General features: G+C 33.4%; 2 protein-coding genes across 5 annotated transcripts; both read right to left on the minus strand.

The window, feature by feature from the left end:
* Positions 1-5502: 5502 nt before the first annotated feature.
* On the minus strand, positions 5503-14568 carry LOC140890017 (ubiquitin carboxyl-terminal hydrolase 25). Of its 2 annotated transcripts, XR_012152171.1 has the most exons (9): positions 14238-14568; positions 13230-13719; positions 12206-12281; positions 12013-12105; positions 10442-10528; positions 9251-10362; positions 8429-8557; positions 5828-6096; positions 5503-5726 (listed from the first exon to the last, which is right to left on the minus strand). XR_012152171.1 is itself a non-coding variant. In XM_073297768.1 (8 exons), the coding sequence occupies exons 1-8, from the start codon at positions 14419-14421 to the stop codon at positions 5976-5978; spliced, it is 2292 nt and encodes a 763-aa protein (XP_073153869.1). In that variant the 5' UTR covers positions 14422-14568; the 3' UTR covers positions 5504-5975. The 2 variants fall into 2 exon arrangements, 1 of the variants encoding a protein (XP_073153869.1); XM_073297768.1 differs by having other exon boundaries at positions 5504-6096.
* Positions 14569-16935: 2367 nt separating this feature from the next.
* Positions 16936-24994, minus strand: LOC140888547 (methylthioribose-1-phosphate isomerase). 3 transcript variants are annotated; one of them, XM_073296239.1, is made up of 11 exons: positions 24859-24994; positions 22756-22847; positions 22468-22523; positions 20672-20830; positions 20489-20588; positions 19361-19503; positions 19049-19154; positions 17979-18117; positions 17606-17874; positions 17408-17517; positions 16936-17311 (listed from the first exon to the last, which is right to left on the minus strand). In XM_073296239.1, exons 2-10 carry the CDS (start codon positions 22831-22833, stop codon positions 17425-17427), a joined length of 1143 nt encoding a protein of 380 aa, XP_073152340.1. In that variant the 5' UTR covers positions 22834-22847; positions 24859-24994; the 3' UTR covers positions 16936-17311; positions 17408-17424. The 3 variants fall into 3 exon arrangements, with proteins under 3 accessions (XP_073152340.1, XP_073152346.1, XP_073152351.1); XM_073296245.1 differs by having other exon boundaries at positions 24869-24925; XM_073296250.1 differs by lacking the exon at positions 24859-24994 and adding an exon at positions 23600-23618.
* Positions 24995-26614: the final 1620 nt, after the last annotated feature.

The following is a 26614-nucleotide window of genomic DNA, read 5'->3' on the forward strand; positions in this document are numbered from 1 at the left end:
GAAAGTATGGGGAATATAAATTGATGAAATGAGATTTATATTCAGAAACATGAATTATTAAATGACTTTAAGTCATCCGAACATGCCTCAGAAAGCATGGAAAATATGAATTTATGAAAAGAGAGTCATATTCAGAAACATGAATTACTCTATGAGTAAAATAATCAATATCATTTATGAAGATTGGTTCGATTCTTGTAAAAGGATCCATAAATGCAATGATACGCATAATAAAATTATCCGAGTTACTCACGATAAGAGTTAAATTATTAACCATTTTCTATATATAAATATGTTTTCTTGTGCAGGAAATATTTAAGATGGGGCAATTAAGTCAATTAAAAGAATAACTGATTGACTTACGGGAATAAATCCAAATTCTTCAACAAAAGGAGAAGAATTTAATCAGAAAAATTCAAAGGACAGAAGAGAAGATGACAACCTCGTCGTCATCATCCTCACCAAGAACACCAATCAAGATAGCAACTCTATTTGACAAAATAATGGAGATGAATGAAAACAGTCGGTGGTCACAGCCAACACTGACAACAAAGAAAAAGAAAAAGAAAATAAAAAAGAATCGGTGGTCACAGTCAACACCGAGAAAAATGGAAAAGATAAAGAAAGGACGTACAAAATTGCCCTAGAAAAAAGAGAAAGAAAAATGGTCAATCTACGACCACAAAAACAAATTTTTGAGAAAACAAATTTCGCAGAAAAATTCAAAAATGAGTTTTTCGAAACATTAAATTATTTAAGGACAGTCAAGACAGATGCAGGTTATTGGTTGCAAACTTTTGATACACAGAATATATCCAGAGCAAGAATACTACAAGGTGCTCCAGCGCATGAAGTTGCAAGATTCTTTTCGAATGGATTATTAAGTGGATTGGAAGTGAGTCCAAATAACCAAGAGATAGAACTATTTCCCTATCAATTGGGAAATAGTATTATTCAATTCAAGAAAGCAGTATTTAAAGACGATCTGGTATTAACGTTGAACATTCTTTAAACCCTTTCAGATTGGGATAATGACAAATTCTACCAACCGATGGTATACATTCAATGTCGAATAAATAAATAAAAAAGTTCTTATTCAAAGGATCAAATGAAGAGAAACCAGTGATGGATGTATCGAAAATTTCGGAGAATAAAAACACTAATCGACATGATCTCAAAAACTGAAAAGATTGATGAAAATTCAAAGTTTAAAATAAATTTTGCATCTAGTAAAATTTTATTAATCACTAGACATCAATGTTAGCCCAATTTGAAGCTCCGATCTATGAACCAAGAGTTGACATGACCAGAGAAACTCAACAAATGCTATGCAAGAAATTAGAAACGATGATTTCCACTCACAAATGTGGACATTTCCTAAAGACAAAAGAAACAGCTGTCAAAGAAGAAAAACCAATAAAGAAGTGGTCCTAAGCCACCAGTGATACAGACAACGACTCAATATAATAAAATTAAAATCGTGGACCATACTACGTGTAAAGGTGTCCATTCAGACGATAAATGAACTGTCTTCCATTATGTTGTATTTTTAATTATGTAGAGTCGGGGATGGTCCCCCTTTGTTCTTATCTTCTTGTTTTTATATTTGTACTCATTTTCTCCCCTTCTATAAAAGGGAGATGATTATTGTAGAAATGACAAGTGAGTTTGAGTCTCACTCTCTCTCTCTTCTTACGTTTCTTACGCTCTGGTTCATACAAGACGTATGAAGATTATCATAAACTAAGAAACATAAAATCAAAAACATAAATTAAGCCTTATGGAATTTAACTAAAAAAGCAGGGCTTAAGGATGAAGAAGGCTGGAAGCCAACAGTTGACATTTCATGATCAGAGTAAACCTGGTGATCCAAAAAGTGAGTACCATTTGAACAAGTGTTCGTCAAGGAAAAACAAGGATTTGGCCTCTACTCCAGATCAAGGATTGATCAAGCAAGGTAACCTTTCTAAACCTCCTGCTGCTCTTAATTTAAAACTTTTTCCTCGAAAATTCTAAACATGATTGGTATGACTATTAAACTAAAAATACGCATTTTAAATAATAAGCTTCAAGTTTTAAAGGATCAAATTAAAAGTCTGACAAATACAGATCCATTATACTTTTTGATATATGAAGAATATAATCTGATAAACCAACTAATATGTTATTTAGAATCCAAATTGATTGAACAATTTGGTGAAGAAATTTTACAAGATATAGATTAATCATGATTATGATTATTAAAATGATTAAGATTATGATTTTCGCAACCTGGTATTAGAGCCAGAAGTAAAACTACTATAAGATGTCAAAAACTAACAAATCCACATCTCTTTTCGGAGAAGGATTCAAAGAAACATGTATGTACATAAGATCTAGAAATCGAAGAAATTGAGAATAATAAAGAATATGATTTAAATATCACATTCAATCAACATAAGTTTTTAGAGATTAAGAAACTCAAAAACGACAGTCTTCGCAAGTCGCAACAATTGCTAATCAGTCAAGGTATTTTTGCTAAAATATCTCAAACATTAAACCCAAGAAATAATCATATATTTTATTCTTTGAAAACAAAAGAAAAATCCTTACGAATAAATCTTGAACATAAAAATGAAATACTGTTACTAACAGCAACAGAAGTAGAATCAATTATGAAACGAGCAAAAGAATATGAAAGAAATAAACTAATATATATATTTATAAATATATCGGAGGACTTGAAATAATAGTTTCAGCTCATTTCAGTGAAGGAATTGATTCACCAATTGAAATTGTTGTACGAGATAAACGAATAAACAACTATGAAGATTTTATACTAGGAATAATTACATGAAATTTATGTTATTCAAAATTTAAATTTTATTTATATCCACAATTCTCAGTATCTATACAAGATAAAGATATTAACAGAGTATTAACACTCGAATACCATTTTAAAAGAAAGGATCTAGTGAGATCAGGAAATGCACCAATCAACATGCATTATGTTGTTGGATTAGCATTATCGAACAGTGTGCATTCGCATATCTCACAATCTAAAGAAATGATCGAGATTCTAACGATCTTTCAGGACATCACAAGGGTTGAGACACCCAAGAAAGTATTCATTGAAGAAATAAATTCTAACAAACAATGGAGTTCGGATTATCTTAAATTAAAGAAACATTCATCTTCATTACCTAGAAGATCATTATCATTTGCTAGAAATGATGAAGATATACTAGAAAAGATTGGAACAATGAACCAAAATATTTTTAAAATTAAACAAGCTATTGTTAATGAATCAACTACTTCGTAAATGACATCCATAATTAAATTAGAAAAAGACTTAGAAGAATTAGAGAATATGATTAAAAAGATTAATCTAGCAATACAAGAATTAAAGAAAAATCTCAAGGAATACATTGATTTATCCACGACTAGATTTATAATAGAACGAGAAACACGTAGTAAAGAAATATTAAGCTATCTTAAGGAATTTCTTCCAACGGATAAAGGAAAAGGGAAATTGGAAGAAGAATCACCATTTAAAATTGAATCATGGTATATAAATCCCATCATTTATGGGAAAACTAAGTATGGAGATGTTTAGTGAAACAGATCAATCTGATTATGAACAAATAAGAATAAATACAGAAGAACTGTATCATTTGCATCAGGAATCAGAACAATATAGAGATACGGATATTTCAGAATCAGAATCAGCAGATGATTCTAGACCACAATTAACTCTACGAATGAATGTAGGGGGCAGTGGTAGTGGAACCAAAATGAAGGATTCGAATACAATAAAGACTAATATTCTGGAACATATAAAAATGTTAGAGATATTCTCCGAGAATCAAAAACATCAAGATTTGTAAAACAAAACATTCTAGATTTAGGATGTTCTACTACTAAAGAAATAAAATCAAGGATAGATAATTGGGCAAATGAACTAACAGTACAAATTCAATTAACGTCATTATTAGATAAAAGTGAGAACGTTCAAGTATTAACTCATGGGATGATAAAAATGATATTGGTAGGCGCAGTAAGAACTTGGGATGAAAACCTAGTAATAACTAATCTACCACAAGAAATGACATGGCATCGATATTTCAACTATTTGTTGATGTCTTGTACCAAGAATTTTTAGGAGTATCAAATAATGATGCTAATTTAGTAGCCAAAAACATGGAACAAAATAGAGCAATTTTTATTCTAGATAATATCAAACTTTGTAATTTATGTTATTTAGAAGAATTTATCTGTGATTATGAAACAAACTATTATCAGCTAATAGAAGCTGATAAAAAGGAACATTATAAATTAAGTGTTTTAATAAAATACATAATATATCAATAAATAGTAAAGATGAATTCTTAACTAGCTCTTACGCCAAAACTTTAGGAGGAGCTATTAAATTTATCAAAAATATAATAACAAAGAAATGTCATGAAATAACGTTAAATAAAAGAATCTTCAAATCCTAAAAACAAAATAATAAACCTTGTTGTGATAAAATTGAATTCACAATAAAAGAGTATGGTTGTAAAACAAACATGTCACACAAACATCTAAAAAGACACAAACAAATTAAAACTAATAAACCTTATAAATCATTTAATAGAAAATTCATTCCTTATAAGAAAAATAAACTCAAAAAGAATTTCTTCAAAAAACCTTATAGAAGAAAATTCTATAGAAAGTTTGATAACAAAAAACCACTTTGCCCAAAGAGTAAAGGAAAAAATTGCACTTGGTTGTGCAATGAAAAAGGACATTATGCGAATGAATGTTCAAAACGAAACGAAAAAAAAAAGTTAAACTTCTTGAAGAATTATATACTATTGGATTTTATCCAGTAGAAACAATTGAATTTTCATCCGATGATGAAAATATTTATTACCTTGATGAATCAAGTGAATCAGATTTAGAATCAAATTCCACATTTGATGATTCAAAGAGAATAATGACTAAAATTTAAAAAAAAAAAAAAAAAAAAAAAAAAAAAAAAAAGCATTTTCGAAAATAGAGAGTTCAAACAAAGATTTTGATAGATAGGGATTAAAGAACAAATGAAACTTGGAATTGGGGAGTTATTGCAAGTTTGCCCTTGGAAAATAATAATAATTACAATTACGTTCACACCAGCTACTTTGACTTCAACCACCGCACTTGTAATTTGTAATCCAATTGTACGAACCTCTTCCGAGGACAAGCTAATTTGACATTAAAGGTTGAATTAGATTCATCTTTAAAAATAAAATACGAATAACAATGTCTTCAAAGAGAGATGAAACCGACGAACAAATCAAAGTTCAAATGTAAGTTTAATTCAAATCAAATGAATCACACTCGAGCTCTTGCATTAAATCGGGTTAACACTGAAGCCCAAATTAATTTATTTTCAGGTGGAGTATATCTATCATGAGCTCAAACTGTGTAAAAAGTACATTCAATTTGCACCCGAAGTCGAAATCGTTTAGAACCATACAAACGCACATGGTTCTATTAAAGCTTGGTGCACATATTAGTAGCAACATTCTGTGCCTACATTTGTAAATTTAAATAAAATAAACATAACATTAATATATTGAACAGAAAAATTCTTCTGGAGACCACATGTCAACTGGAAAACTGAAATGCATCCATCAAGTGAGGATCGATTTTTACGGCCAAAAGAATATGGTACAAACCGAACATGGTTCAGTAATGCTCTCTAGAAAACTGTGATGTAACTGAAGGAGAAAATTTGTATCAATATTCCAAAATTCATTCTACTCTTTACAACCAGCACAGTGATAATTTGCGGTAGATTCACATGGGAATTATATCTTACTCGGAATATTACGCCATCAGGGAACGTATTTGCACCAGTCCTGCAACCGAATCCAGAAACTGAGAACACTGCATATTTGTTTATACGAAAAATTCTCAAGCACTTGTTGGCGTAATTTGTTGTTTAAAGAGCACCCTTGTGGACTCGCTTAAATTCCGGATGATTGCTTTTCTTGGCTAAACAATCTGAGACGTTCGATCAGTCTTTCCTTGAGGGATTCAGGAACTTTAGAAATAAAATTTCGCTTAGCATGTGAAATCAATAATCTCCTGCACAACCACCAGGTAGAATGTTTTGATTGGATGTTCCAAAGTGAATTCAAGAAACAAATACAGGTAGAACTGTAGAAATAGATCCTGTTTTCTATGTATATCCTGAATTAATGTATAGTGAAACAATTAACATTGTTTGCAGTTTAATGTATGTCAGAATCCACCAATGCAATCCATAGTTACAAATGGTGATAAGTAATCAAGCAAACCGCGGGAAACTAATTGTTGAGAGTTGACCAACATTCCACACTGGTGAAGAAAATATTTACAATAAAAGAAAAGCACATGAAGACGAGTGCACCATGAAAAGGACATGCCATAGCTCGTCTCACGAAGAAACAGGAAGATTACATCTATTGTCTGGAAGAAAGAACCCTTTATAGTGGGCCCAGGTCAAAATTCAAAAAATGCAACAGCATCTATGTTTTCAGGCCATTCCTACTAAGGCAAAACCAAGAGAGGAAATTGATGGACATTTCTGGATACCTTGTGAACAGTGGTGCATCGGGCCTCATAGAGCCTGAGGCGCAAGTTGAGGTGTGTGCCTTGTCAACGTAAGGCATACCAGGTATAAATTTTGAATTGTATATTTACTAAAATATATTCATTTAATAAAGGATGGCTAGTGAATTGCTGAAACGAGGTAAAAGATTGGGCTTCTTTTACGCGGCAGCGCATAGGAGAAAGCATTCGAGGATGGCTATAATTGCTCGATAAAAACAAAAGGGATAAAGAAGACGGACAGCGTGTAATTCAATTAAGAAAAAAAGAAACAAATAAATCGTGTGCATGAACCGCCCATGGTGATTTGTCAAAAAATAAACAAAAGCAGTTACACCTTAGTTTGCTGAGGCGTGCCTGCAAGGGCAGAGCAGAGGCGCCAGGCTGAACCCTGCGCCTAGGTGCAGCCAGGTGCTCAATTTAAACAAATATGAAGTGGTGCTCACGGAAAAGAAAACTTACAACCCAAGAGACTAGAGCAACATGAAAAGTTCTAAACATTGCATTGGTCAATATGCTCAGTCATTATCAGAGACTGGGTAATTTTAATTATTCATTGGCATTCATTCAACTTGAAAGCTCCAGCCTCATCTGATTCTTGACGAAACAGAATCTCTATATTTATCAGAGGAAGGCTTCCAAAAAGAACTAATTTTCATATTTTTTATTAAGGTACTGGATTCTTCAAGCAATAATAACCTGTTAGTCACCACTTATCTTGTTTTGCTAAGCTGATTCGGCCAAGAGAGTTCACCCCAACAATCTTTATCTTCCTCAAAAAGCTACTTCACAATCACAACTGCCTATCTGTGGGGTGTCATTTCCAGGAGCTGAGATCATTCCTGGCCTCATCATTTATGGCGACTATTTCGCATGTTCTCCAGAAAGGTGGTGTCGCTCATCAAGAGTGTTGTGACATGGACGCATGATTGTATCTTCGGTCTTATAAAAGTGTTGATGAGTCATACGAATTTAGGAACATGTAGTTAGATTGAATCACTCTTAAATCTTAATCCTCTCAAAGCCCTAGTGTATAATCCCCAATTTACACATTATTGTCCCCATTCATTTGTTATGAAATGAAGCCCCACCACCGTATGATGTGACTTCTATTTAAAGCTTGACTACCTCGTCATGACTTTTATTCATTTGTCATGAAATGACTGGATATTTTTTATTTTAAGAAGAAATTTTCTATGACTTGCTAGAGAGGCAGAGTTGAAAACTCAAATAAAATGTTCATTTCAAATTACTCATTTTAGGAATATTTGGCCACTCATAATTCCATCTACATTTTTGGTTACATAGTTTTTTCCAATTTAAGTATGTTTCATATTATTCTCCCCTAAGGCTTTCAAATTGTGCTCTTTGATTTCATCAAAAAAAAAAAAAAAAAAAAAAAAAAAATCCTTCTCTCCTAAGATCTGTTTTTCACAATTTTCGATACCAAGGAGAGGAAGGAGGAACAAGTCAATCTATCCCTGAAGAAAATGGAACATGAAGCCTCCATCTTGAAGGTAATACACGAGGAGAAAAGAAAGCCCTTCTCATTCTTTGTCAAACCAAAAATAGTAAAAGGGAAACACACATTATTGTGGTTCAAACAACCCCAGTTTCCTCCATCTTTTCCGACCAAATTAGAAGGTAAACAACCCTCCCACGCTCCCCCTTCTCTGGTCCAAGGTCCACCCACAGACCCCTTGTAATAAAATTGTTTAGCTCCATTTGTCAGCTACTCGTAAATAAAATGCAGCACACCAAGGACTAGTATCATCAAAGATAAAAATGCTAACTAGTTAATTAGCATAGAAAGCACCAGAAAGCTTACTTGTTATCATAGTCACTCGACACACTATTGCCATCTGCTTGACACGACTTTTTACTTGCACGCATGAAACTATAAACTTCATCAGACCATCCACACGATCGTAGAATTAATGAAGCTTCTTTCCCGAGCCTGAGAAACACCACAGCATGAATTGCAAACCATTTTTAAAAAAAGGTAACGAGTAACATAAACTTCACAGCACCCAAATTACAAGAAGTTGTCAAGTTCTGAACTTCAATTTGGCACGAGGCAACTTGCAGTAAATCTAGAAAATTACTTTGATGTTTCTACTTCATATCTAGAAAAATAACAAACAAGCCTCAACAGAACTAAGCTTTGCCTGTGAAGGACACATTGACCACTCACACCAAGCACCAATCTCCACAAACCAATTATAGGGTTTATTGGCTTAAGAATAAAAGATACCCAGCAATCATAAATCAACAATAAAAGAGAGAAAAGGACATGAATCTTAAGATCCATATACAATAACAAAATCTGAATGAACTAAACTTGGGTTGAAAAACACTCTGGCAATACAAAGTGCAGTACATGGATAGATGCCAGGAAAGAGCAGGCTATAGACAAACTAAAAACCTAGTAGCTGATATCAAAGGACATATTTTTCACACTTCAAGAACTTACGAGTACGTATAAAATAAAGATTAAAATACACCCAAGAATTTTCACAATTTAGAACAGTTGAACGAAAAATTAAAGTTAAAATGACAATCACAAAACAATAGCATAATCAAACTTCTTTGACAATGATAATGAGCACAAGAAAATAAAAAGGAAATTGGTAAATTAGCAGTGACATACCGCTCCTTGAATGCTTCCACTGCCACACGAGATTGATCATCTCTGGCGAGCAAAATGCATGGCTGATTGATTTCCATCTTTCTTTTCATGCTTGATTTCTTAGAGGAGCCCATGACGCTTCCATTCCGAAAATCCTGACAGTCTACACTTTTTGGCGATGATATAAGAGTATCGTTATCATTATTTTCACAAAAACCTCCCTCCAATGGATTAGCTGCAATAGGCCCATTCTTCCCGTTGCAAATTTCTAAAGATTTCACAGCTGTTGGAATTTCAGTGCCTTCTGAATCCTTGCTTAAACCGTTCCTCTCATTTCCTCCTGACTCATTTTTTTGTTTTTCCACTGAAATAGAGGATACTGCTGTCTTGCTAGAATCCTCCTTCAGATCTTTCTTCAAAATAGAAATCTTAATATTGCCAGCAGCAAGGAGCCGGTTGGTACTCCCATTGATGCTAAGCTTCCTTTGTGAACAAGAATTCCCTTGATCGACCTTAGATTTGGTTGAATTGTTTGTCTGAGCATGATGAACAGAAGACTGAATCTCGTTGCAGTGTTCCATCAGCACGCCTGACTTCTGGATTGTAGAAGACTTACTTAAATTAAAACCAAGGGAAGTGGTTGAAATATTTGTCTTGGAATGCTGGTGAGAAACTTTCTCACTAATTGGTCTCTGTATACCACCAGGTTTTTGGATTGTGGTTGTTTTAATTCCACTAGACCCAAGGGAATTCGTTGAATTAATACTAAAATCATGATGGGTTGAAATAAGACTCATGCTAACTGGTTTTCCAGAACCTATCCTTTGAACAGGAAAAAATCTATTCCCATTCGACTCGAGGGAATCGGGTGAGTTAGTTGTCTCAGTGTGTTGGTTTGAACTTTGTTTCATAAAAACTGTTTTCTGTATGCAATTTGACTTTTTGATTGTAGGTGTCATACGTCCATTTGACTCATGGGACTTTAATCCATTGGCAATCAACCCAACCTTAGCTCGTGGCTTTGGTTTCCTACGAGAGAAGAACAGGATATAGACCTTCTCCGACAAAACCTCCTGAAGGGTTGAGACTGAGACATATGAATCATTGCAGCAGTACCAGTGACCAAATGCATCCTGAAAAAAGAAGACATTACGTGAAAATTCCTGCTTAATAAGAACCAATATCAAGAAATAGACAAAAACATAATCAGACCTTGATGTATGCATAGTAGTGCCCAGAATCAGAAGAACATCCAGAATGTACAATAGTTCCAAAAAGATCATACTCCGGATACTGATCCTGCAATGTAAAACATATTTCAACACAAAAGGCAAAATCATAGGATAACATAAAAAATGCATCATCTGAGGAAACTATAGATAACACAGAAACTTGAATGTAAGGAAAGTTCCAATGTCATCTAGAACAATATCTCCCATTTACTACACGCATAGAAAAATAGCTTCAACAATATGTCAATGATTTCTCAAGAGAAAAACTACATCCATCCAGAATAAAATTTTAGTTAAGAAACATCACCAATTATGTCTACAACTATGTATGAAATGTGCGACTCCCAGTGGATTCAATATTTCAAACTAAATGGTGGCTAGAAAGCAGACTGCGATAAATGTTTTATCTGCTGAGTGTGATTGAAAAAACACTTATTTTACAACGCATTGCATCTTTACAGAATTTATGGCCAATTAAGCTTTCCATAAATTTTTCATTCTCTAGATAACCAAAAACATCCATATAATCTTCAAATTGTTTCCCATACATATATTTTTGTCTCATTTTAACATCCATGATACAGTGCTGGTTCTAAAATATGGTTTTACTGTTCCAAACTATATTTTTATTTTTAAATTCTATTCCAACCCGATATGTTAAGATCAATAAATTACAAAATAACTACATGATAAAGAAAAACTAACTAAACTACAATAAATAACCTAATACAGTTCGACATGGCATGACAAATACAGTATTACAGTAGAAAAAAGATAACCAAACATGTTGCATTCCCCAACATAAATTCTGTAAGTACATTCCAAGAAATGTTTATTGGCTTTCCTGGAAATACAGTAAGCATAACTAGACATAATCTTAGTTTCTCGAGGAAATTTGTAGGATGAAAACAACAAAGAATTCAACCATCAATAAAGTAAGATTAAAAATTTATGCTTTAATGATAAAAAGCATACTTCCATCTGAATATGGCTGCAAAGAGAAAAGTAAGCAGATTAAAGAGAAGTGAATGTAAAGAAAGACCAAAATAGGTGGTATGAGTGCCACTCAAAGCTCAAATTGATTGAGCATAAAAAGTAGAGAGGACAAGAAAACATGACAGAGCCACAGAAACATCATTAGACACCACTGCAGAGAGCAACAAACAGGAGAATCAAAGCAGGAGCCATTTTCCAATGCCAAGGTCAAACAGAACATTGAAGTCCATTATGTGGGTTCCATATAAGCAATCAATATAAATGGAGTAATCAAAATCCTGGGGATTCTAAACAAAAATGAATATGAACATCTCGGGGAAGAGTTATTTCAACACTACAAGAATGGTAGATTTAACTACGCAATAGAAGAGTTGTTAAGCAACAAGCAAAGTTGCTAATTAAATGGGAAGCACAACATATAGGACGAAAGAAATGGGACCTGCTGAGAAGACTAAAAAAACATCATTTTGACGTTATCATTCTCTTTTAGGCCGAGGGGAAACGAAGAAGAAAAGCATACAAAACTATCATTTCAGAATATTTTTCACAACATACCTGGCTTGCTTTAGACATGTAGCTTGAAAGAACTAACATCTCCTCAAATGCAATGGGTTTATCAACCTTCCCACCATATAAGCCCTCAAACCTCTATTAAAAAAGAAAAAAAACAATATACAGAGTTCACAACCACATTTAGCCAAAATGGAAACAATAAAAGTCAAAAACTACATTCAGAATGCTAACACACCTTTAATTGGACAACAAATATATTTGGAGCCTCGAGTATTGACATTTGCTTCCTTGCTGTTACCAACTCCTTGCAACTACAAAAGTATCAACTATTCCTTATTACTCCACCAAAGCGAAAACTTTAATATAGCATGCATGCACCGCCAACATCCAGGCGTAATTAGTCACTTATGTCCCAGGGAACAGCAAAAAACGATTCGGGTAAAAATCACTGCCCCGAATTTTCATTATGCAATTCTATCATTATATGAATTTTGAACGAATTAATTTTTAACTCAAATTTTGAGAAATTGATATTATACACGTTTCCAAGTATCCATGTCGATGTTGAAGAAGCTACGAAATAACATGCATAAAATAAAAAGAATATATGCAACTTTCATCTCATCAAGTTGTTTGTAAGACACTTCTTTGTAATCCAAGAGTTATCAAACTTACTCAATTCATCCAACCCATTCTAGAACATTGATTAGCATATCACTTGAACTATCTTGATAAGGAGAGGAATCTTTTAGTGTTTCAGTCTTTCAGATTCTACAACCAGAAATTATTACATCATCTAAATGGCCGAGCTTTAATTGAAAAATAAAAGAACGTCAAATGATATAGTCAACTGCAATGAATATTTTTAAGTTAAAAAAAACCAATGAAAATGAATGTAAACCAAATATTAAAATTCTAACAACTAAAAATAAATTTTTTAACTTTGATTTCTTTCTTTACCAAATACTATGTCGTAATGGCTTACTTTTGAGAAATTGAGGACTGACCAATTGAAGGAGGATAAACTATTGACGCATTTTTAAAATTTTGAAACTTTTTTGTAACTTCTCACTTTTTTCCGCACAGGATCAACAACACCAAAAAGAATTCTTGAAAACTGAGGATGGCCAGTTGACTCCCCTCAAGTCTCTGCCACTACTAACGCGTCTTTCTTTTAAGAATCATATGCACAAGAAAGAAACAGTCAGAACTAGATAATTAATGCATGCAGTAGGATTGACAAAGTTCAAAATACTAACTTATCACACTTGTATTTGTTACTTCCTTCCAAAATCTCGGGTTGGAAAAACTTCTGCAAGGCGTCTTTCAGGGATCCACTATGCAAAATGTCAAGACTTAAATCCATTATCTCATCAACCTTATTCGACTCGGTTCCACATGACAAACACTTCACTTGACTTTGAAAAGCTCCCCCAAATATCTCCTTGACCACCGTTTCCCCACCCCCACCAGTATCCACTCCATTGGCACCATTCCTGGCCTTTTGCTGCAGTTGCAACTTCTTCAACCTCAAGCATGTGTTGTGGCAAGCATCAATCACATATCGCAAAAATTCATGTGCATCCTCTTGCCTCCCTGGACGAAAATGCTCAGCATATATCCTCAAACAGCTGTTTATTTTTAATGGTGCATCTGAGGCAGCATCACTACTCAAAGAGCGAGTAATTCGTTTCTCCAATATGCAGAAAGGACACTCGCCCTTTTTCTCCTTTGTTGGCACCAAATCACCTAAAAAAAATGAACACTATAAGCAACATGCATGCATGTAAATAAAACAGTTTACTTTCAAATATGTTTAATAAAGCAGAATCAACAAATACCCAAACACATCAAGTCCTACATAATCGGGAATTCCATGAGATAAAAAATTATAGAGTAAAAACAGTGAGTACTACTTGGAAGTTATTTCCATTTCATGTAACAAACTCATATCATCCGCGTAAATATTTGCTATTACGATGTTAACTTCCAGTCTTCAAGCTCACGCTGCCTTTCTCTTGGCGAGGTGAGTTTTAACTTTTAATAACATAATCAAAAGCTTATGTCACCATAAGAAGAATGCACTGAGGTTTTTAGTTTGAATCTCTCAGCAGTCAGCATATGACTCCCAAACGGACAGTGCAGTTCTTGAGGTAAAACATGAATTTGTGTATGCACACACGAAAATGTCAAACACACAATCAGGGGCAACATGAGGGGAAAGATGAAAAAATAAAAAAAGCAAGTAACAATGTAAATATACATACAAGTAGAAGAGTGGAGGAATCGAAGGCAGAAATTAGCGAGAGGAGGCGTGTAAGTGAGGCACTGAAGAACGGAGTTGAGGTAGCAGCTGTTGCCCAAATTCCGGAGCCCTAGAGGCGGACCGCCGTGCTTGCGCTTTTCAGACTTGAGAAGGTTCGGCTGCCACGTCATCTGCACCGTGCCCATTAACCACCCTCCGTTGCCGCCGCACCATTGGTCGCCGTCAGACACCGCCGCGATCGCATCGCCCGCTCGCCCAACCCGCCTTCTCTATGCTTCTCCGTTCGTGTTTCGGCTGAGGATTTTTTATTATTATTTCTCTATATTTTTCATTTGTAATATAACTCACTTTCGTACCCAACTATTAAGTGACACTCATCTATGGCATACCAATATATCATTCATCTCGTCCATTGAATGATTCATTTGTAATATAACCCACTTTCCGTACCCAACTATTAAGTGACACTCATCTATGGCATACCAATATATCATTCATCTCGTCCATTGAATGATTGTCATCTCATAATCTCATAGGTGGATATGGAGTACCAATATATCATTCATCTCATCCATTAAATGATTGCCACCTCATAAATAGACATAAAGATGGACACAAAAGATAAACACCAAAACATAACTCATATAATATAATATAATATACTAATAAACATTATTTAGGCCTGGGGTTTTGGGGGTTAAATGGTTTGCAGATTTCGAGCTTTTATTGGGTTTTTTTAAAAAAAAAAATTGGGGTTTTTTAGAAAAATAAAAACAACGGTGAGTTTCACAATATTTATCTAGAAGACCGGTGAAAAATCAAAGTTTTGATATGAAAGCAATATTTTTTATTAGTTGGGTTAAACAATATGTATGTGTTACAAAATTAATCAGTAAGACGTTTCACAAAACTTTATGTGTAAAACAATCATATCTAAATTATAGAACTTGATTTATTTTATATATATAAATAACCAATAATCAGCACCGTAACATAACTATTTTTTAAATAAATCTCTCCTATTTTATTAAGTGTGAGAAAGTGATAGTAAGTGATGATGGTCCTTTGTGTCTAAATTTCAAACTTTTTTAAAAAAAATCACCATGTTCACCTGATTTCGGGTATATTATTATTTTTATTACATCATATACATTGTATATAAATTTCAATTAAAAAGTACAATAATTAAAAAAACTAAATAGAATACTCTAGTTAATATTAATTATCAAATTCAATCATCTACCTAAAAGAAATTCGACGTTTTCTTTTAAGTTTTTAATGATAGTTTTATTATATTTTTCACAATTTCTCTCTTAATATAAACATTAATATATTCAAAAAAATACATCGTTCATTTTGATCTAAAACCTTGTTTTATTATGTTAATAATCGCATAAATTTATCATTCGCTAATAGCGTTCTAAATTTGAAGAGTAATCACAACTACAATGACTCAAAAATGAGTTTGTATGCAACAGATTTTTCGTCTTCAACGATCATTGACATAACTCTGAATTGTATTTAATTTTGGAGAGGTCAAAAAGTATATATACTTGAAAATTCCTAAATAGTAATAATGTTATTGAAAATTTCTGAGATCATCAATTATAAACATCGATTTCAGCCTTCACAACTCCGATTTCTACGATGATTTTGGGCAGATCGAGAAAAGGGGATATGGGGGTAAAGTTTTTTGCATCTAATATTGGGGAAGGATATATTATACACGACAGATGTGACATTTCGTGAATAATTAATATCTATACAAACAACATAAACGAAAATTAGATGTTTTTAAATAATCGAAAGACTTATCTAACACATGAAAAAAGACCAAGTTGCGTACAGGCATAAACTAGAGGGACAAAATCAAGTTTTTCCCCTTCCAAAACTCATGCTGAATTTGTTGAGTTTTACTGTTAAAGCATTTTTTTAATATTTATTTGTTAATTACAATATTTCAACCACACCACTTTAAAAACTTGGATGAAAGACATCTCGCGTATCTTAATGTTTACAATATTTTTACCAAAGTACATTGGTGGGGAACAAACGATTGGGGTAAAAGAGAGTGATGCGAGATATTTAATAAATCGATATTAAAAACATTGAAGACGTGAAAGATCATTAATTTGTAATACAAGGGAGGTGGTGTTAAAATAAAAAACAAGACCTTAAACTATTATTATAATGAAAGAAAAACAATAAAATCTTATGTTATAATTGAGAAAATAGTTTGTTATTCTAAAATACATTAAACTTTATTTTCTTTATAATGATTTCTAATCTTAAAATTCTAAACGGTTTCAAACCTATTCATGAAATTTATTAATAAAATTATAATCCTATACATAGGATCATAAATTTTACTTTTTTCCTTTAGAATTTCTAGTCAATTGAATTATATATATATATATATATATATATAAATGCTTATAAAAATCTTTCAAAAAAAAGTTCACAAAACCTGTAAAGATCTTTTACAATTACGTGGAATTCTACATATCAATATAAATACGTCAATTTACATAATTCTATGGATAGCAATCAATATAAATCTGTCAACTCTACAAAAGTGGTTGAATCTCATTTTGAAAAGAACATTGAATCTCTGCGAACCCAGCAACCGAAACATATTTTACAACCAAATCAGCTAGCCCCCATTAAATCGTCCAAAATCAATAAAACGAAAATCTTTTTTGATTCCAACATTTACTACCAATGCACATAAAACATGTGTAAAGCAACTGATACAGATATGCATGAAGGCTATTTTTCAAAGCACATATTTGGGGGTGTAAAACAGAGTACATGATACACATCAATCTGATGTATAAACAACAACAAATACGGTTCTTACAGGACACCGAAAATTTGATTGTGATAAAAAAGAAATATAAATCGAGTTCGAAAATATCAAGGCAGGCTAGTTGATCAAGTTTCGAAATTTTAGTGTCACCATTATTCGTTTACCATCTTCCACTGACCAGATAATTTGATAGCTCACCCAGTTCAGATCTTCGCTTCGAAAATTATGTTCCATTTCCAAGTTTCAAATACGTATCTGATTGATACCTGTTTCAGCGCAAACTCATTCATCCGCAATGGATTCTGTTCGTCTAGACCAAATTAAATTTCCATGGATCATAGAAGCAAGAAAGAAGTACTTACCTTTGGTAGCATCTTGGTTAGATGGCATGCTTCTGAACTGAGTGGCTTGCGGTGTTTATTATGAAAGCTTTTATGTCAAAAGAATCAGTCCCTTCTTTCGTGATAACACCCTGCAAATGGGCATGCTAAGAAACGGGAAGCAAGTATGTGTATGTTGGTGACGTAAGAGAAGGAGACGGACAGAGAAATGCAATGAACCTTTTCTGTGACAATGCCGCTAATATGTGTAGCTGGTGTAACATCGAAGGCTGGATTCCATACTGAAATTCCGGAAGCAGCCACTTGTTCCCCCATTCCGCCATGTGTATAGAGCAACTCCTTTGCAGATCTTTCTTCTATAACGATTTCTTCTCCGGAAGAGATGGATGAATCGATGGATGTGAGAGGAGCTGCTACATAAAAGGGGATACCATGATGCAAAGCTGACAGGGCGAGGCTGTAAGTTCCGATCTTATTGGCAGTATCACCTAAAACAAGGCTCGAAAAATTCCAATATTGAATCCAGCATTTAAATGGATCATTTCTTTATGTATCGGAACAAAAAATGCGGGTCAAAGATGCATTTAGGTACCATTCGCTGCCACTCGATCAGCCCCAACAATCACGGCATCCACTCGCCCAGCTTTCATTAATGCTGCAGCGGCAGAATCTGCTATTAGAGTTGCAGGAATGTTGTCATGCACCAACTCAAATGCAGTGAGTCTCGATCCCTGAAATGGACCAATAAAAAATACAAAGTTCTTTATGTTCAGGTCAAGTGTAGGTAACATCAAACGTCCAATATAGCTGAACTAATGAATGATGTGTTAATCTTCTGTCAAAAACGGTCACTAACAAAAAGCCATTTGTTCACTTCAAAGATGGATACTAATGCTCAGATTGATTCAAAAAGCCTCAAAAATAAAAACTTCTTAAGCAGAAATATGAAAGCGAATATTTAAGGTCCCCGAAACTGTCTCATATCCAACTTCCATGTTAGTGGAAAAGGAGGAGCAGCCCCCACAAGCTTGACATGACTGTAAAGCACTTGGAGGATAATATGAGGGTCACAAGTTCAAATCTCATTGTAAGATGAGAACTAAATGAGAGTCAGGTATTGGATTCCACTTGAGCTAATGAACCAGGAGTTGTTCCCAGTGAAAAGGAATTTATAGAGTCCGACTTCCTGCAAGTGTGTATAGGGTATGACCACATCCAGATTCACTTGAGGATGAACAACAGGGAGGTCGTCCTCCTCCAGGATTAGGCGGATGAAACCCGGATTACTAGGTTAACAATAAAAAAAGGAGCAGCAAAAAGTGAAGCAACAAGATTAGCCAGTTCACATGCCACATTTCTGGATTTAAGGGAAACAAACCAGTGTCCCTTTGTTTAGATTTTATGCAGAGTAGGCAACAATTTGGCCAGCACAGACCGGCTGTTAACGAAGAATTAGAATCACCAAGCACCAACAAGCCACAGCACGCTATTATCTTATATTTGTCTGGATCCAAGTACACGAAGTAACTACCAGAAAAACATTCTAACAATTTTGATTTTTACACTCGAAATACTCATTCCAACCTTTACAGCAACTCCGATCATACCATTTACGTAGGTTTCTTCATAATGTGCTAGAGATTATGAAAAAATAACACTAACTTGATTAAAGGGGCGTGTCTCAGTACAGTAAGTCCTCTCCAGAACCCCTTTCTCATGAAGTGAACGGATCACACCTAGAGCAGTTCCATATCCAGCTGTCGCTAGACTGTTCAAACAGTTGAACGGGCAGTTAGAACAATTCTACACGAGTTCATTGGATTCATATTATTGAAATGTAGCATGGTACAACATAAAAAAATGAAAGAACTCTACATGGATTCATTGGATTCATATAATTGGAATGTAGAATGGTACAACATGAAAAAATGAAAACCCTATCCCACACACGGAGAGGACAAGGGGAAGAAGTACCTGCCAGTGTTACAATGAGTTAAAACAGAAATCTTCCTCCTGTCTGTCAACTGCTTCTGAAGAAAACTAGCTCCAAAGTTTCCAATTGCTTTATTAGAACCCACATCATCTTCGAGCATGATTTCAGCAACTTCAATGTAAGCCTTTAAAAAAAATATATTAGCTCAACAGAAAGAAAGCTAAAATGTTCTGCTTTTCCAGCTAATGACATGAAGATGTAAGAGACAATGCAGTCCAATGAAAAATTTTCTTCTTTTTCACCCAATAGAGCTTTGTTCAGTAAATGAAGGGGTTGTTGAACTTTAATCATTAGAAATATAGTTAACGAGAGAACACGACACTGGACATAATTTACGTGGCTTGACCGTTAAGGGCAGACATCACCAAATTCCCACAGGACTGATATTCTTATCAATTTTCTTTTTCATTTCATTTGGAATTGGAGGATTTAAATTCTATGGATTTAAATCTATTGTCCAAATCCATCATTGATGTTGTTAAAGTTTTTAAATGTTTTGCATAAAAAAAAACCTCATTAGTGTTTGCCATCAACAACAATGTAGAGGATTTAAACTTCCTCTTCCAAATACATTACATTTTGTCTTGAAATTGTGGTATTTGAAATTTCTTCTGGAGGTGTCATTTCAAGTTTAAATATTTTCAAATCAATCCATATGTTTGCATAAAAAAACATAGACTTATTTTGTTTTTCGATCGAGGGATTTTCTTTAGGAAAATGATTTGATATACAAATCTAAAGTTTAAAAGGATACCAGTCTTAGGTGGATTTAAAATCAGTACAATTGACACGGTACCTTAAGTTGAGACGAGAGGAATTTGAAGTTTATCAAATTTTAAACTCATCCAAACAAGTAACTGAAATAAATGATTTTAAATTCTTCAAAACTTCAATCCAACTACACCCTTAGTTGAACTTACAATCATCGAACACAGAAGACAATAGACGGAGATAGATAAGGTATAATTTTTTTTTAAAAAATAAAATCTGTCAAAATATATAATAATCTTAATCATATCAAATATGATTCTAGAATATCTTCAAAATTCTAGAATAAATTTTTCATTTCGAACAAGGGCCCATATCTATGAAAATAAAATGCGTCAAACCTCAAAAACTGTCGGTGCTTCTGAAGCATTGGCAGCTACTTTCTGTATGTGTTCCTTCAGTTTATTTGCAGCATCTGAAAGATTCACAGCAGTTGGACGGCTGCATATCATAACAAGAATTTCTCAATTTAAACCATAAGTTAAGATGAATATGTATTGAAGATGGGGATGCATCATGATAACCTGCACACAAGATAATCCAATGTATTGCTTATAAATAATGCTGCATCATTAGATGCCCCATTAAAATCCCTTAAATTAGCAATTTCTACTGCCAAGGAGAGAGAAGCAGCTACTGCAATGGCTGGGGCACCACGAACAACCATATCACTTATTGCAGTCCTGAGAAAGCACGTCATAGGGATCACAAATCAGTGCAAATAAATTGACTGTAAAAAGGTAATAGTTGGTCATTAGACTTGGACCAGAATATCAAGAATTCAAGATATACTTGAAACTTGCTTGAATTGCTCAAGTAGTGCCAGGAACTTTTTTCCAACTTTACTACCAAAATTTGTCTTTCCTATTTTGTCATGTAAAATAGGCACACCAACTAAGGATGTGCAAACAATAACCGTAAAGCAGAATGCTTCAACAAAATTCCATTGTCATCCAGCTCTTTTCCCTGACTTGACACTAGCATGACACATGCAATTCATAATAAAGTTCAATAGTTTTTTAAAAAGTTTGATAGAGGTTTGAAAAGGAAAGGATGGTTTTTAGAAGTGTACAATCAGTATTCTAATTTCCAGGTTGTGATAAGAATCTTTTGCTCAATTTAAGTAATAGTGTTGAGATGTCCCACATCGGTTTAATAGAGTTTCTGGGAGTTCCTTATATAAAGAATGATAACCCTCCCCCTTGAGCTAGCTTTTGGGATGAGTTAGGTCCAATTCCAATTTCTTAACATGGTATCAGAGCCCAGACCCACCGTTATGTGTTGGACCGCTCATAATTGGGCTGCCTATAGTCAGGCCACCCGTTACCCGTTAATATCTCCATATTCCATATGTCCATTTCTAGGCGTGTGGGGGGTGTGTTGAGATGTTCCACATCAATTGGATAGAGTTTCAGGGAGTTTCTTATGTTGACAAGGCCAGCGTTCCCCCCTTGAGTAAGGCTTTGGTGTGAGTTAGGTCCAAGTTCAATTTCTTAACAAATAGAAAGTAAGAAATTTGGAGATGATACGAATGAATTTCAGAAGCCTATGTATATTCAGGTTACAGTAGCAATGCACATTTGGTATACCAAGAAATTGACACAAGGATATCGTTATAAGCACAGCCATATTCAGTTCTTAGACCAAGAAATATCACTCACATCATTTATTACTTTTTAAGTGTATTTTTTCGAGTGGTTTCCGATTGAAGGGCCCTTAGCTGTATCAACTACATATTCTGAGTGGAGTTACAGTTTAAATTTCAGCTTAGATATAATCTCAGTGACATTTAATTATGATAACACTATAAGTTACAATCAACAGGTGTAAAGAGTGACCTTAAAGGGTTCAAAATTATTACAATTTCTAGTAGGTTTCTTCTACAATGGAAGAAGATGGAAATTGGAGGAACATCTCATCTTTGAACCTCTATAATATCTCTTACCATTTTGCTTATTTCTCTTTATATTTATTGTTGTGAATGCTCATATTCTGTCTCTTCTGAATTTGCTTCCGTAAATTTAAACATTTATCGAGCAGAATATGGATCTAAAGTATTATCAAGAAACGTTGAGAATCTGGACAATCCTGGCATAAACATAAATTATTAAAGAAATTTTTTTTTCTAACAGTTTATGTAACCCCATCTAGACCATTCCATGAAACTGAGACCAAAATAAGTCTTATCCACTTCTTTGATCTAGGCAAAAGGCTATTCTATAAATTGAAATTTCCATAAACATCAAAATAACACAGTTATGAAATGAAACAAGACACAATGTTATAGCATGTAAACCTGGAAACTAATATTTAGTTTTACCATCCATCTTTGGAGTCTCGGATGTCCACATAAGTGATCTCCAAAGGAAGTTTTCTCTGCTCAGAAAACACCGTGATAAATATAAAATTACTTTGCTATCCTTCAAAAAAAATATAAAAATTACTTCGAACAATTTAATGATACACACGGAATATAATTGCAAGAAATGGAATGAGTAGAGACCAGCAGGTGTGGTCACCCACTTGAAAAAATAAAAAAAAGGCAGCTAATTATAGCTTGTTGTTCAGTCACACAGTTTTGTTTTAAAGAAAAGAGGTATAGAAGTACTTGATCCAATAACTGCAGTGAACCGCGTTTGTAGCGTATGGACTGCAACAACTTATCTTGTTCAACACCATTTCCCATCGCTAATTTTTAAACTGCAAATCCAAAAAAAGATACGAGTTTAATCAACTGACTAAAAATTGGATGAGTCCACCATTTAGAAAAAAATAGAACAAACATTTAAATTTAATCAACCTGCACTTGTAAAGCCAAGCTCATATAATTAGTTCATTTGAAATATATTACGGTTCTGTTTTGACAAGGGAAAAGCTCGGTTATTTTTAAAACCTTACTTTGTTGTCATATAATGATTGCAACCATATTTTCCAAAGTAAGAAAGTGTTGCCTTGCAAGTTGCACCGATATTAACTTTAAGTTCTACACAGATTAAGGATGTTCCAGAACTCAATGGCAAGTTAATACATGTTCTTAACTCGTGAGGTGGGTTAATTCCGTCTATGCTACTTACTTGCAGTGAAGTAAATATATACATTTAAGGAGCTAGTATTCACTATTCACTGCCGCATCTGTTATAGCCTAAGATGAACACTCGTGGTACAATCACTCGAAAAATGATTAAAGGTATTCGAAAACACACAAACACCGATAAATTGGTACAGTATACTTTTTTTCAGTTCCGCTCAAGTATATGTTACTGAATGTAAGGGCCATTTATAATAACACCCACAAGCACCTTCCTTCAGACCTACACTCTTTACGTTCTATGTTTTTGCCTCCAAACAAGGGGAAAAATAATAAAGTGAAAATCCATGCAATTGCAACACCCCTCCGGTTATTACCTAACCTGCTAAAATTTTGAACAAAAGGAAAGAAGGAAAATAATTACAATCGGAGACAAGGGCCAAATCTTCTTCAGCAAACTCCAAAAACGGTGAACCACAAACTAGAAATCTTGAAAATGCGAATGAATCTAAAAAACCCCACTTATCAAACCCTTATCAAACACCAAAGCTCTTCAAGAACCAAAGATTAATCAAATACCAAACAAAATTAAAATATACAGAAAAACATCTCGGATGATATTAAGAACAAGAAATCAAATCAGCCTACTAAAAGATTAAGTGAGAAGAAGGTCACACCAGCAGGTACTATAAACAAAATCCTTCTAAATATGGCAGAAGTCAGGAAAAAAATTGTTTTCCATGGGGAAAAAATAGAGCATGCAAGAAAAATGGCACGAGTTGGAAATAATTAACCTTTGAAGGGCGAAATATTGGGAGGATGACAAAAAATTACAGATTGGGATTGTTCCCAAATTTATTTCTGCAGCAAAGAATAAGTCGTACTGTAAACGGAAATGAGAAATTTGAAGGAGAAAGAGCCCTAATCATTTTACCGTTAACAGTAAGAACCATTTTTGGGATTTTTTGAAGACATTAAGGGCTAAAACCTTCATGATAAAATGTGAAAGGACTAAAAATGTTCGAGCCCTAAAGTAAAAAAAAAGGCTGATGTCTTGAGAATATGTTGATGTCTTGATAATATGTTTCCGATATCCCAGTTTTGATATTGGTGTTTCCCCATGCTAAATTTTAAGTGTGTTAAAAGGTCACAACGCGCAAGATCGCATAACCATTCCAACATTTTGGTAGAGGCCACATTGCGCATGTTCTTCGAATACGGACAAAAGAGTATTATTTCAGTGAAATTCACTACAAAGAAACCAAGGAATCTATTCTTGCACTCCAATGCTCTGGTTGCATAAAATGCTCTACAATCTTCATTTCATACATTTTGTCCTACAAGTACATGAATGTTAAATATCCAGCTCTGGAAAACATCTAACAAAGTCACAAAAAGCAAGAAAGCTTAGATTTTTTCCATAGATACAGATCGCAAGTGATGCAATGGGATATCTTCCTCCAAAACAAAATCAAATTTAACAATCAAATGAAAGATAAAATCCCAGCTCTCAGACCAAGAGAGGCATAACAAGAAATTCACTTCAACTGATTGAACAAGAAGATAAAACAATAATAAATCAAACTCAAGAAACCAATAACAATGAATAAATAGTTCAACAAAATCATCCCCTGAAAATTCAACAAAATCCGAGCAAAGGTAGAAAGACAGTCAGAAAATTACTCGACTCTACCAAGATTGTGCTCCCTCTTCTCCCCTTCCTGCTGATTCTTTTCTGGGCTCACTCCCACTTTTCTTTTGTGTTGCTTATGTACGCTGATTTATTTATTTATTTTAATTTAATTTAATTAGCGGCATGAAATGGACCAGAAGCAAGAAAAGACCGATAATTACTGATATATAAATATCTCGTTAATAAAATTTTTAGCATCAATTGGTGAATTTAAAATTTATTAGAAAATTCAATAATAAAATAATTTTTAAGTTCGACAAAATTCCGAAACTTTATATCTAAAAACTCATCTTAATATTTTCATACCAAAAACACAAACCCATCAACATGCATGGTTTCTTTTTTGTTACATTTCTAAAATCAGTTATTTTAATTTCAATTTATTTTTCAATGCCACTATACATTTATTAGGTTAATTCTGTATAATTATTATATTTGTTGCATTGGTCCCACTTAATATTAGATGTAATATCTATTCTATCTATTCTATATTATAAAAAATGTGTAGGTTAAAGTAACTACCTTGAGGACACCAAAATAATTATTTCAAAATTACCCTTTTCTAACTATTATTTTACTAAAAACTTCCCACTAACTCCATCATTTGTTTTTTTTTAAAAAAAAAAAAAAATTTCTACACACACAAAGTGTGTGCATTTTTTACTAGTATATTTAATAGATTTGTTGGATTCAACAGAAGTCGAACAAAAATGCGTTGAATGCACCAACAAATGTTTGTTTTATACACTGCAGCGGTTTTGGTTTTGTCCAACCACATTAATATTTTTGTATGTACAATACAATATAAAAAAATTAGCTTTCTAACAAGATAATCTTACAAATGAGTCGATCTGATTTATATTAATGATAAAAAAAATACATACATTACTCTGAAATTATCTTTACTCGACTTGATCATAAAAAAATGTATCAATTTTTATGTCAAAAGTATTACTTTTCACCATATATATAAAACAGTTCGAGCCGTCTTACAGATAAATATTTATGATACCGTCTCACAATAATCATTAAAAATACTTTTGACATAAAAAATAATAATTTTTCATTGATAGATTAAATAAAATATCTGTTTCACAAAGTTGGCTCATGAAATCGTTTAATAAAAATTTTTGTGATATACTATTTATCATAAAATAAGGCAATCACACGCAACAACTAATATAAGTGTTTAGTGTAATGGATTAGAGTATGATAGATGCATAAACCATTTTTTGTCTCCTTTTTGGCAACTCTCACGAATCCCCAAGCCCCGGGATATGGCACTGTTCAAATTGGAAAATAAGTCCCTAGCTGAACTTGGGTTTATGAATCAGAAATTATACAATAACGAAAAGTTCTATGCTACCCCAAAGAGTACTGCCCCCTGATTTTAACCAATCACGGGTTGCCACGCCACCCCAAGGGCCCTACAATAACATGGATTCTTATAATCAATTACCAACATGTCATTATTACACTTTTATTTATGGTAGTTGTCCTTATTCCACTTTTATTTAAAAATTGCTCATATATATATATTTTTGATTAGTTTTTGCAAACTTTGCAAATTTTTCATGATGTATTTTTAAAACATATTCAAATAAATAGTCATTGTGATAAAAAAAAAAATCATTTTTTGGGTTAATTAATTGAAAATTTCAATTAATCTACAGAAAATTTTGAGTTAAAAACATGGTTAAATAGAAAAATTGATTTTAAATAATTAGAAAATTAAAAAGTATCTAT

This window comes from Henckelia pumila, chromosome 1 (assembly GCF_033568475.1).
Source record: "Henckelia pumila isolate YLH828 chromosome 1, ASM3356847v2, whole genome shotgun sequence".
Lineage (NCBI taxonomy): Eukaryota > Viridiplantae > Streptophyta > Magnoliopsida > Lamiales > Gesneriaceae > Henckelia > Henckelia pumila.

What these genes read in the sequence shown, in the direction of transcription:
- LOC140890017 (XM_073297768.1), bottom strand. Translation starts at nt 14,421, where the DNA reads ATGGGCACGGTGCAGATGACGTGGCAGCCGAACCTTCTCAAGTCTGAA. An exon ending in AACAAATACAAGTGTGATAA is followed by an intron (nt 12,282 to 13,229) that starts GTTAGTATTTTG and finishes ATACTTTTGTAG; the next exon opens with TTGCAAGGAGTTGGTAACAG. An exon ending in ACATGTCTAAAGCAAGCCAG is followed by an intron (nt 10,529 to 12,012) that starts GTATGTTGTGAA and finishes TTTACATTGCAG; the next exon opens with GATCAGTATCCGGAGTATGA.
- LOC140888547 (XM_073296239.1), bottom strand. Translation starts at nt 22,833, where the DNA reads ATGGGAAATGGTGTTGAACAAGATAAGTTGTTGCAGTCCATACGCTAC. An exon ending in TTGGATTATCTTGTGTGCAG is followed by an intron (nt 20,589 to 20,671) that starts GTTATCATGATG and finishes TATGATATGCAG; the next exon opens with CCGTCCAACTGCTGTGAATC. An exon ending in GCGGCATTGTCACAGAAAAG is followed by an intron (nt 17,518 to 17,605) that starts GTTCATTGCATT and finishes GCCCATTTGCAG; the next exon opens with GGTGTTATCACGAAAGAAGG.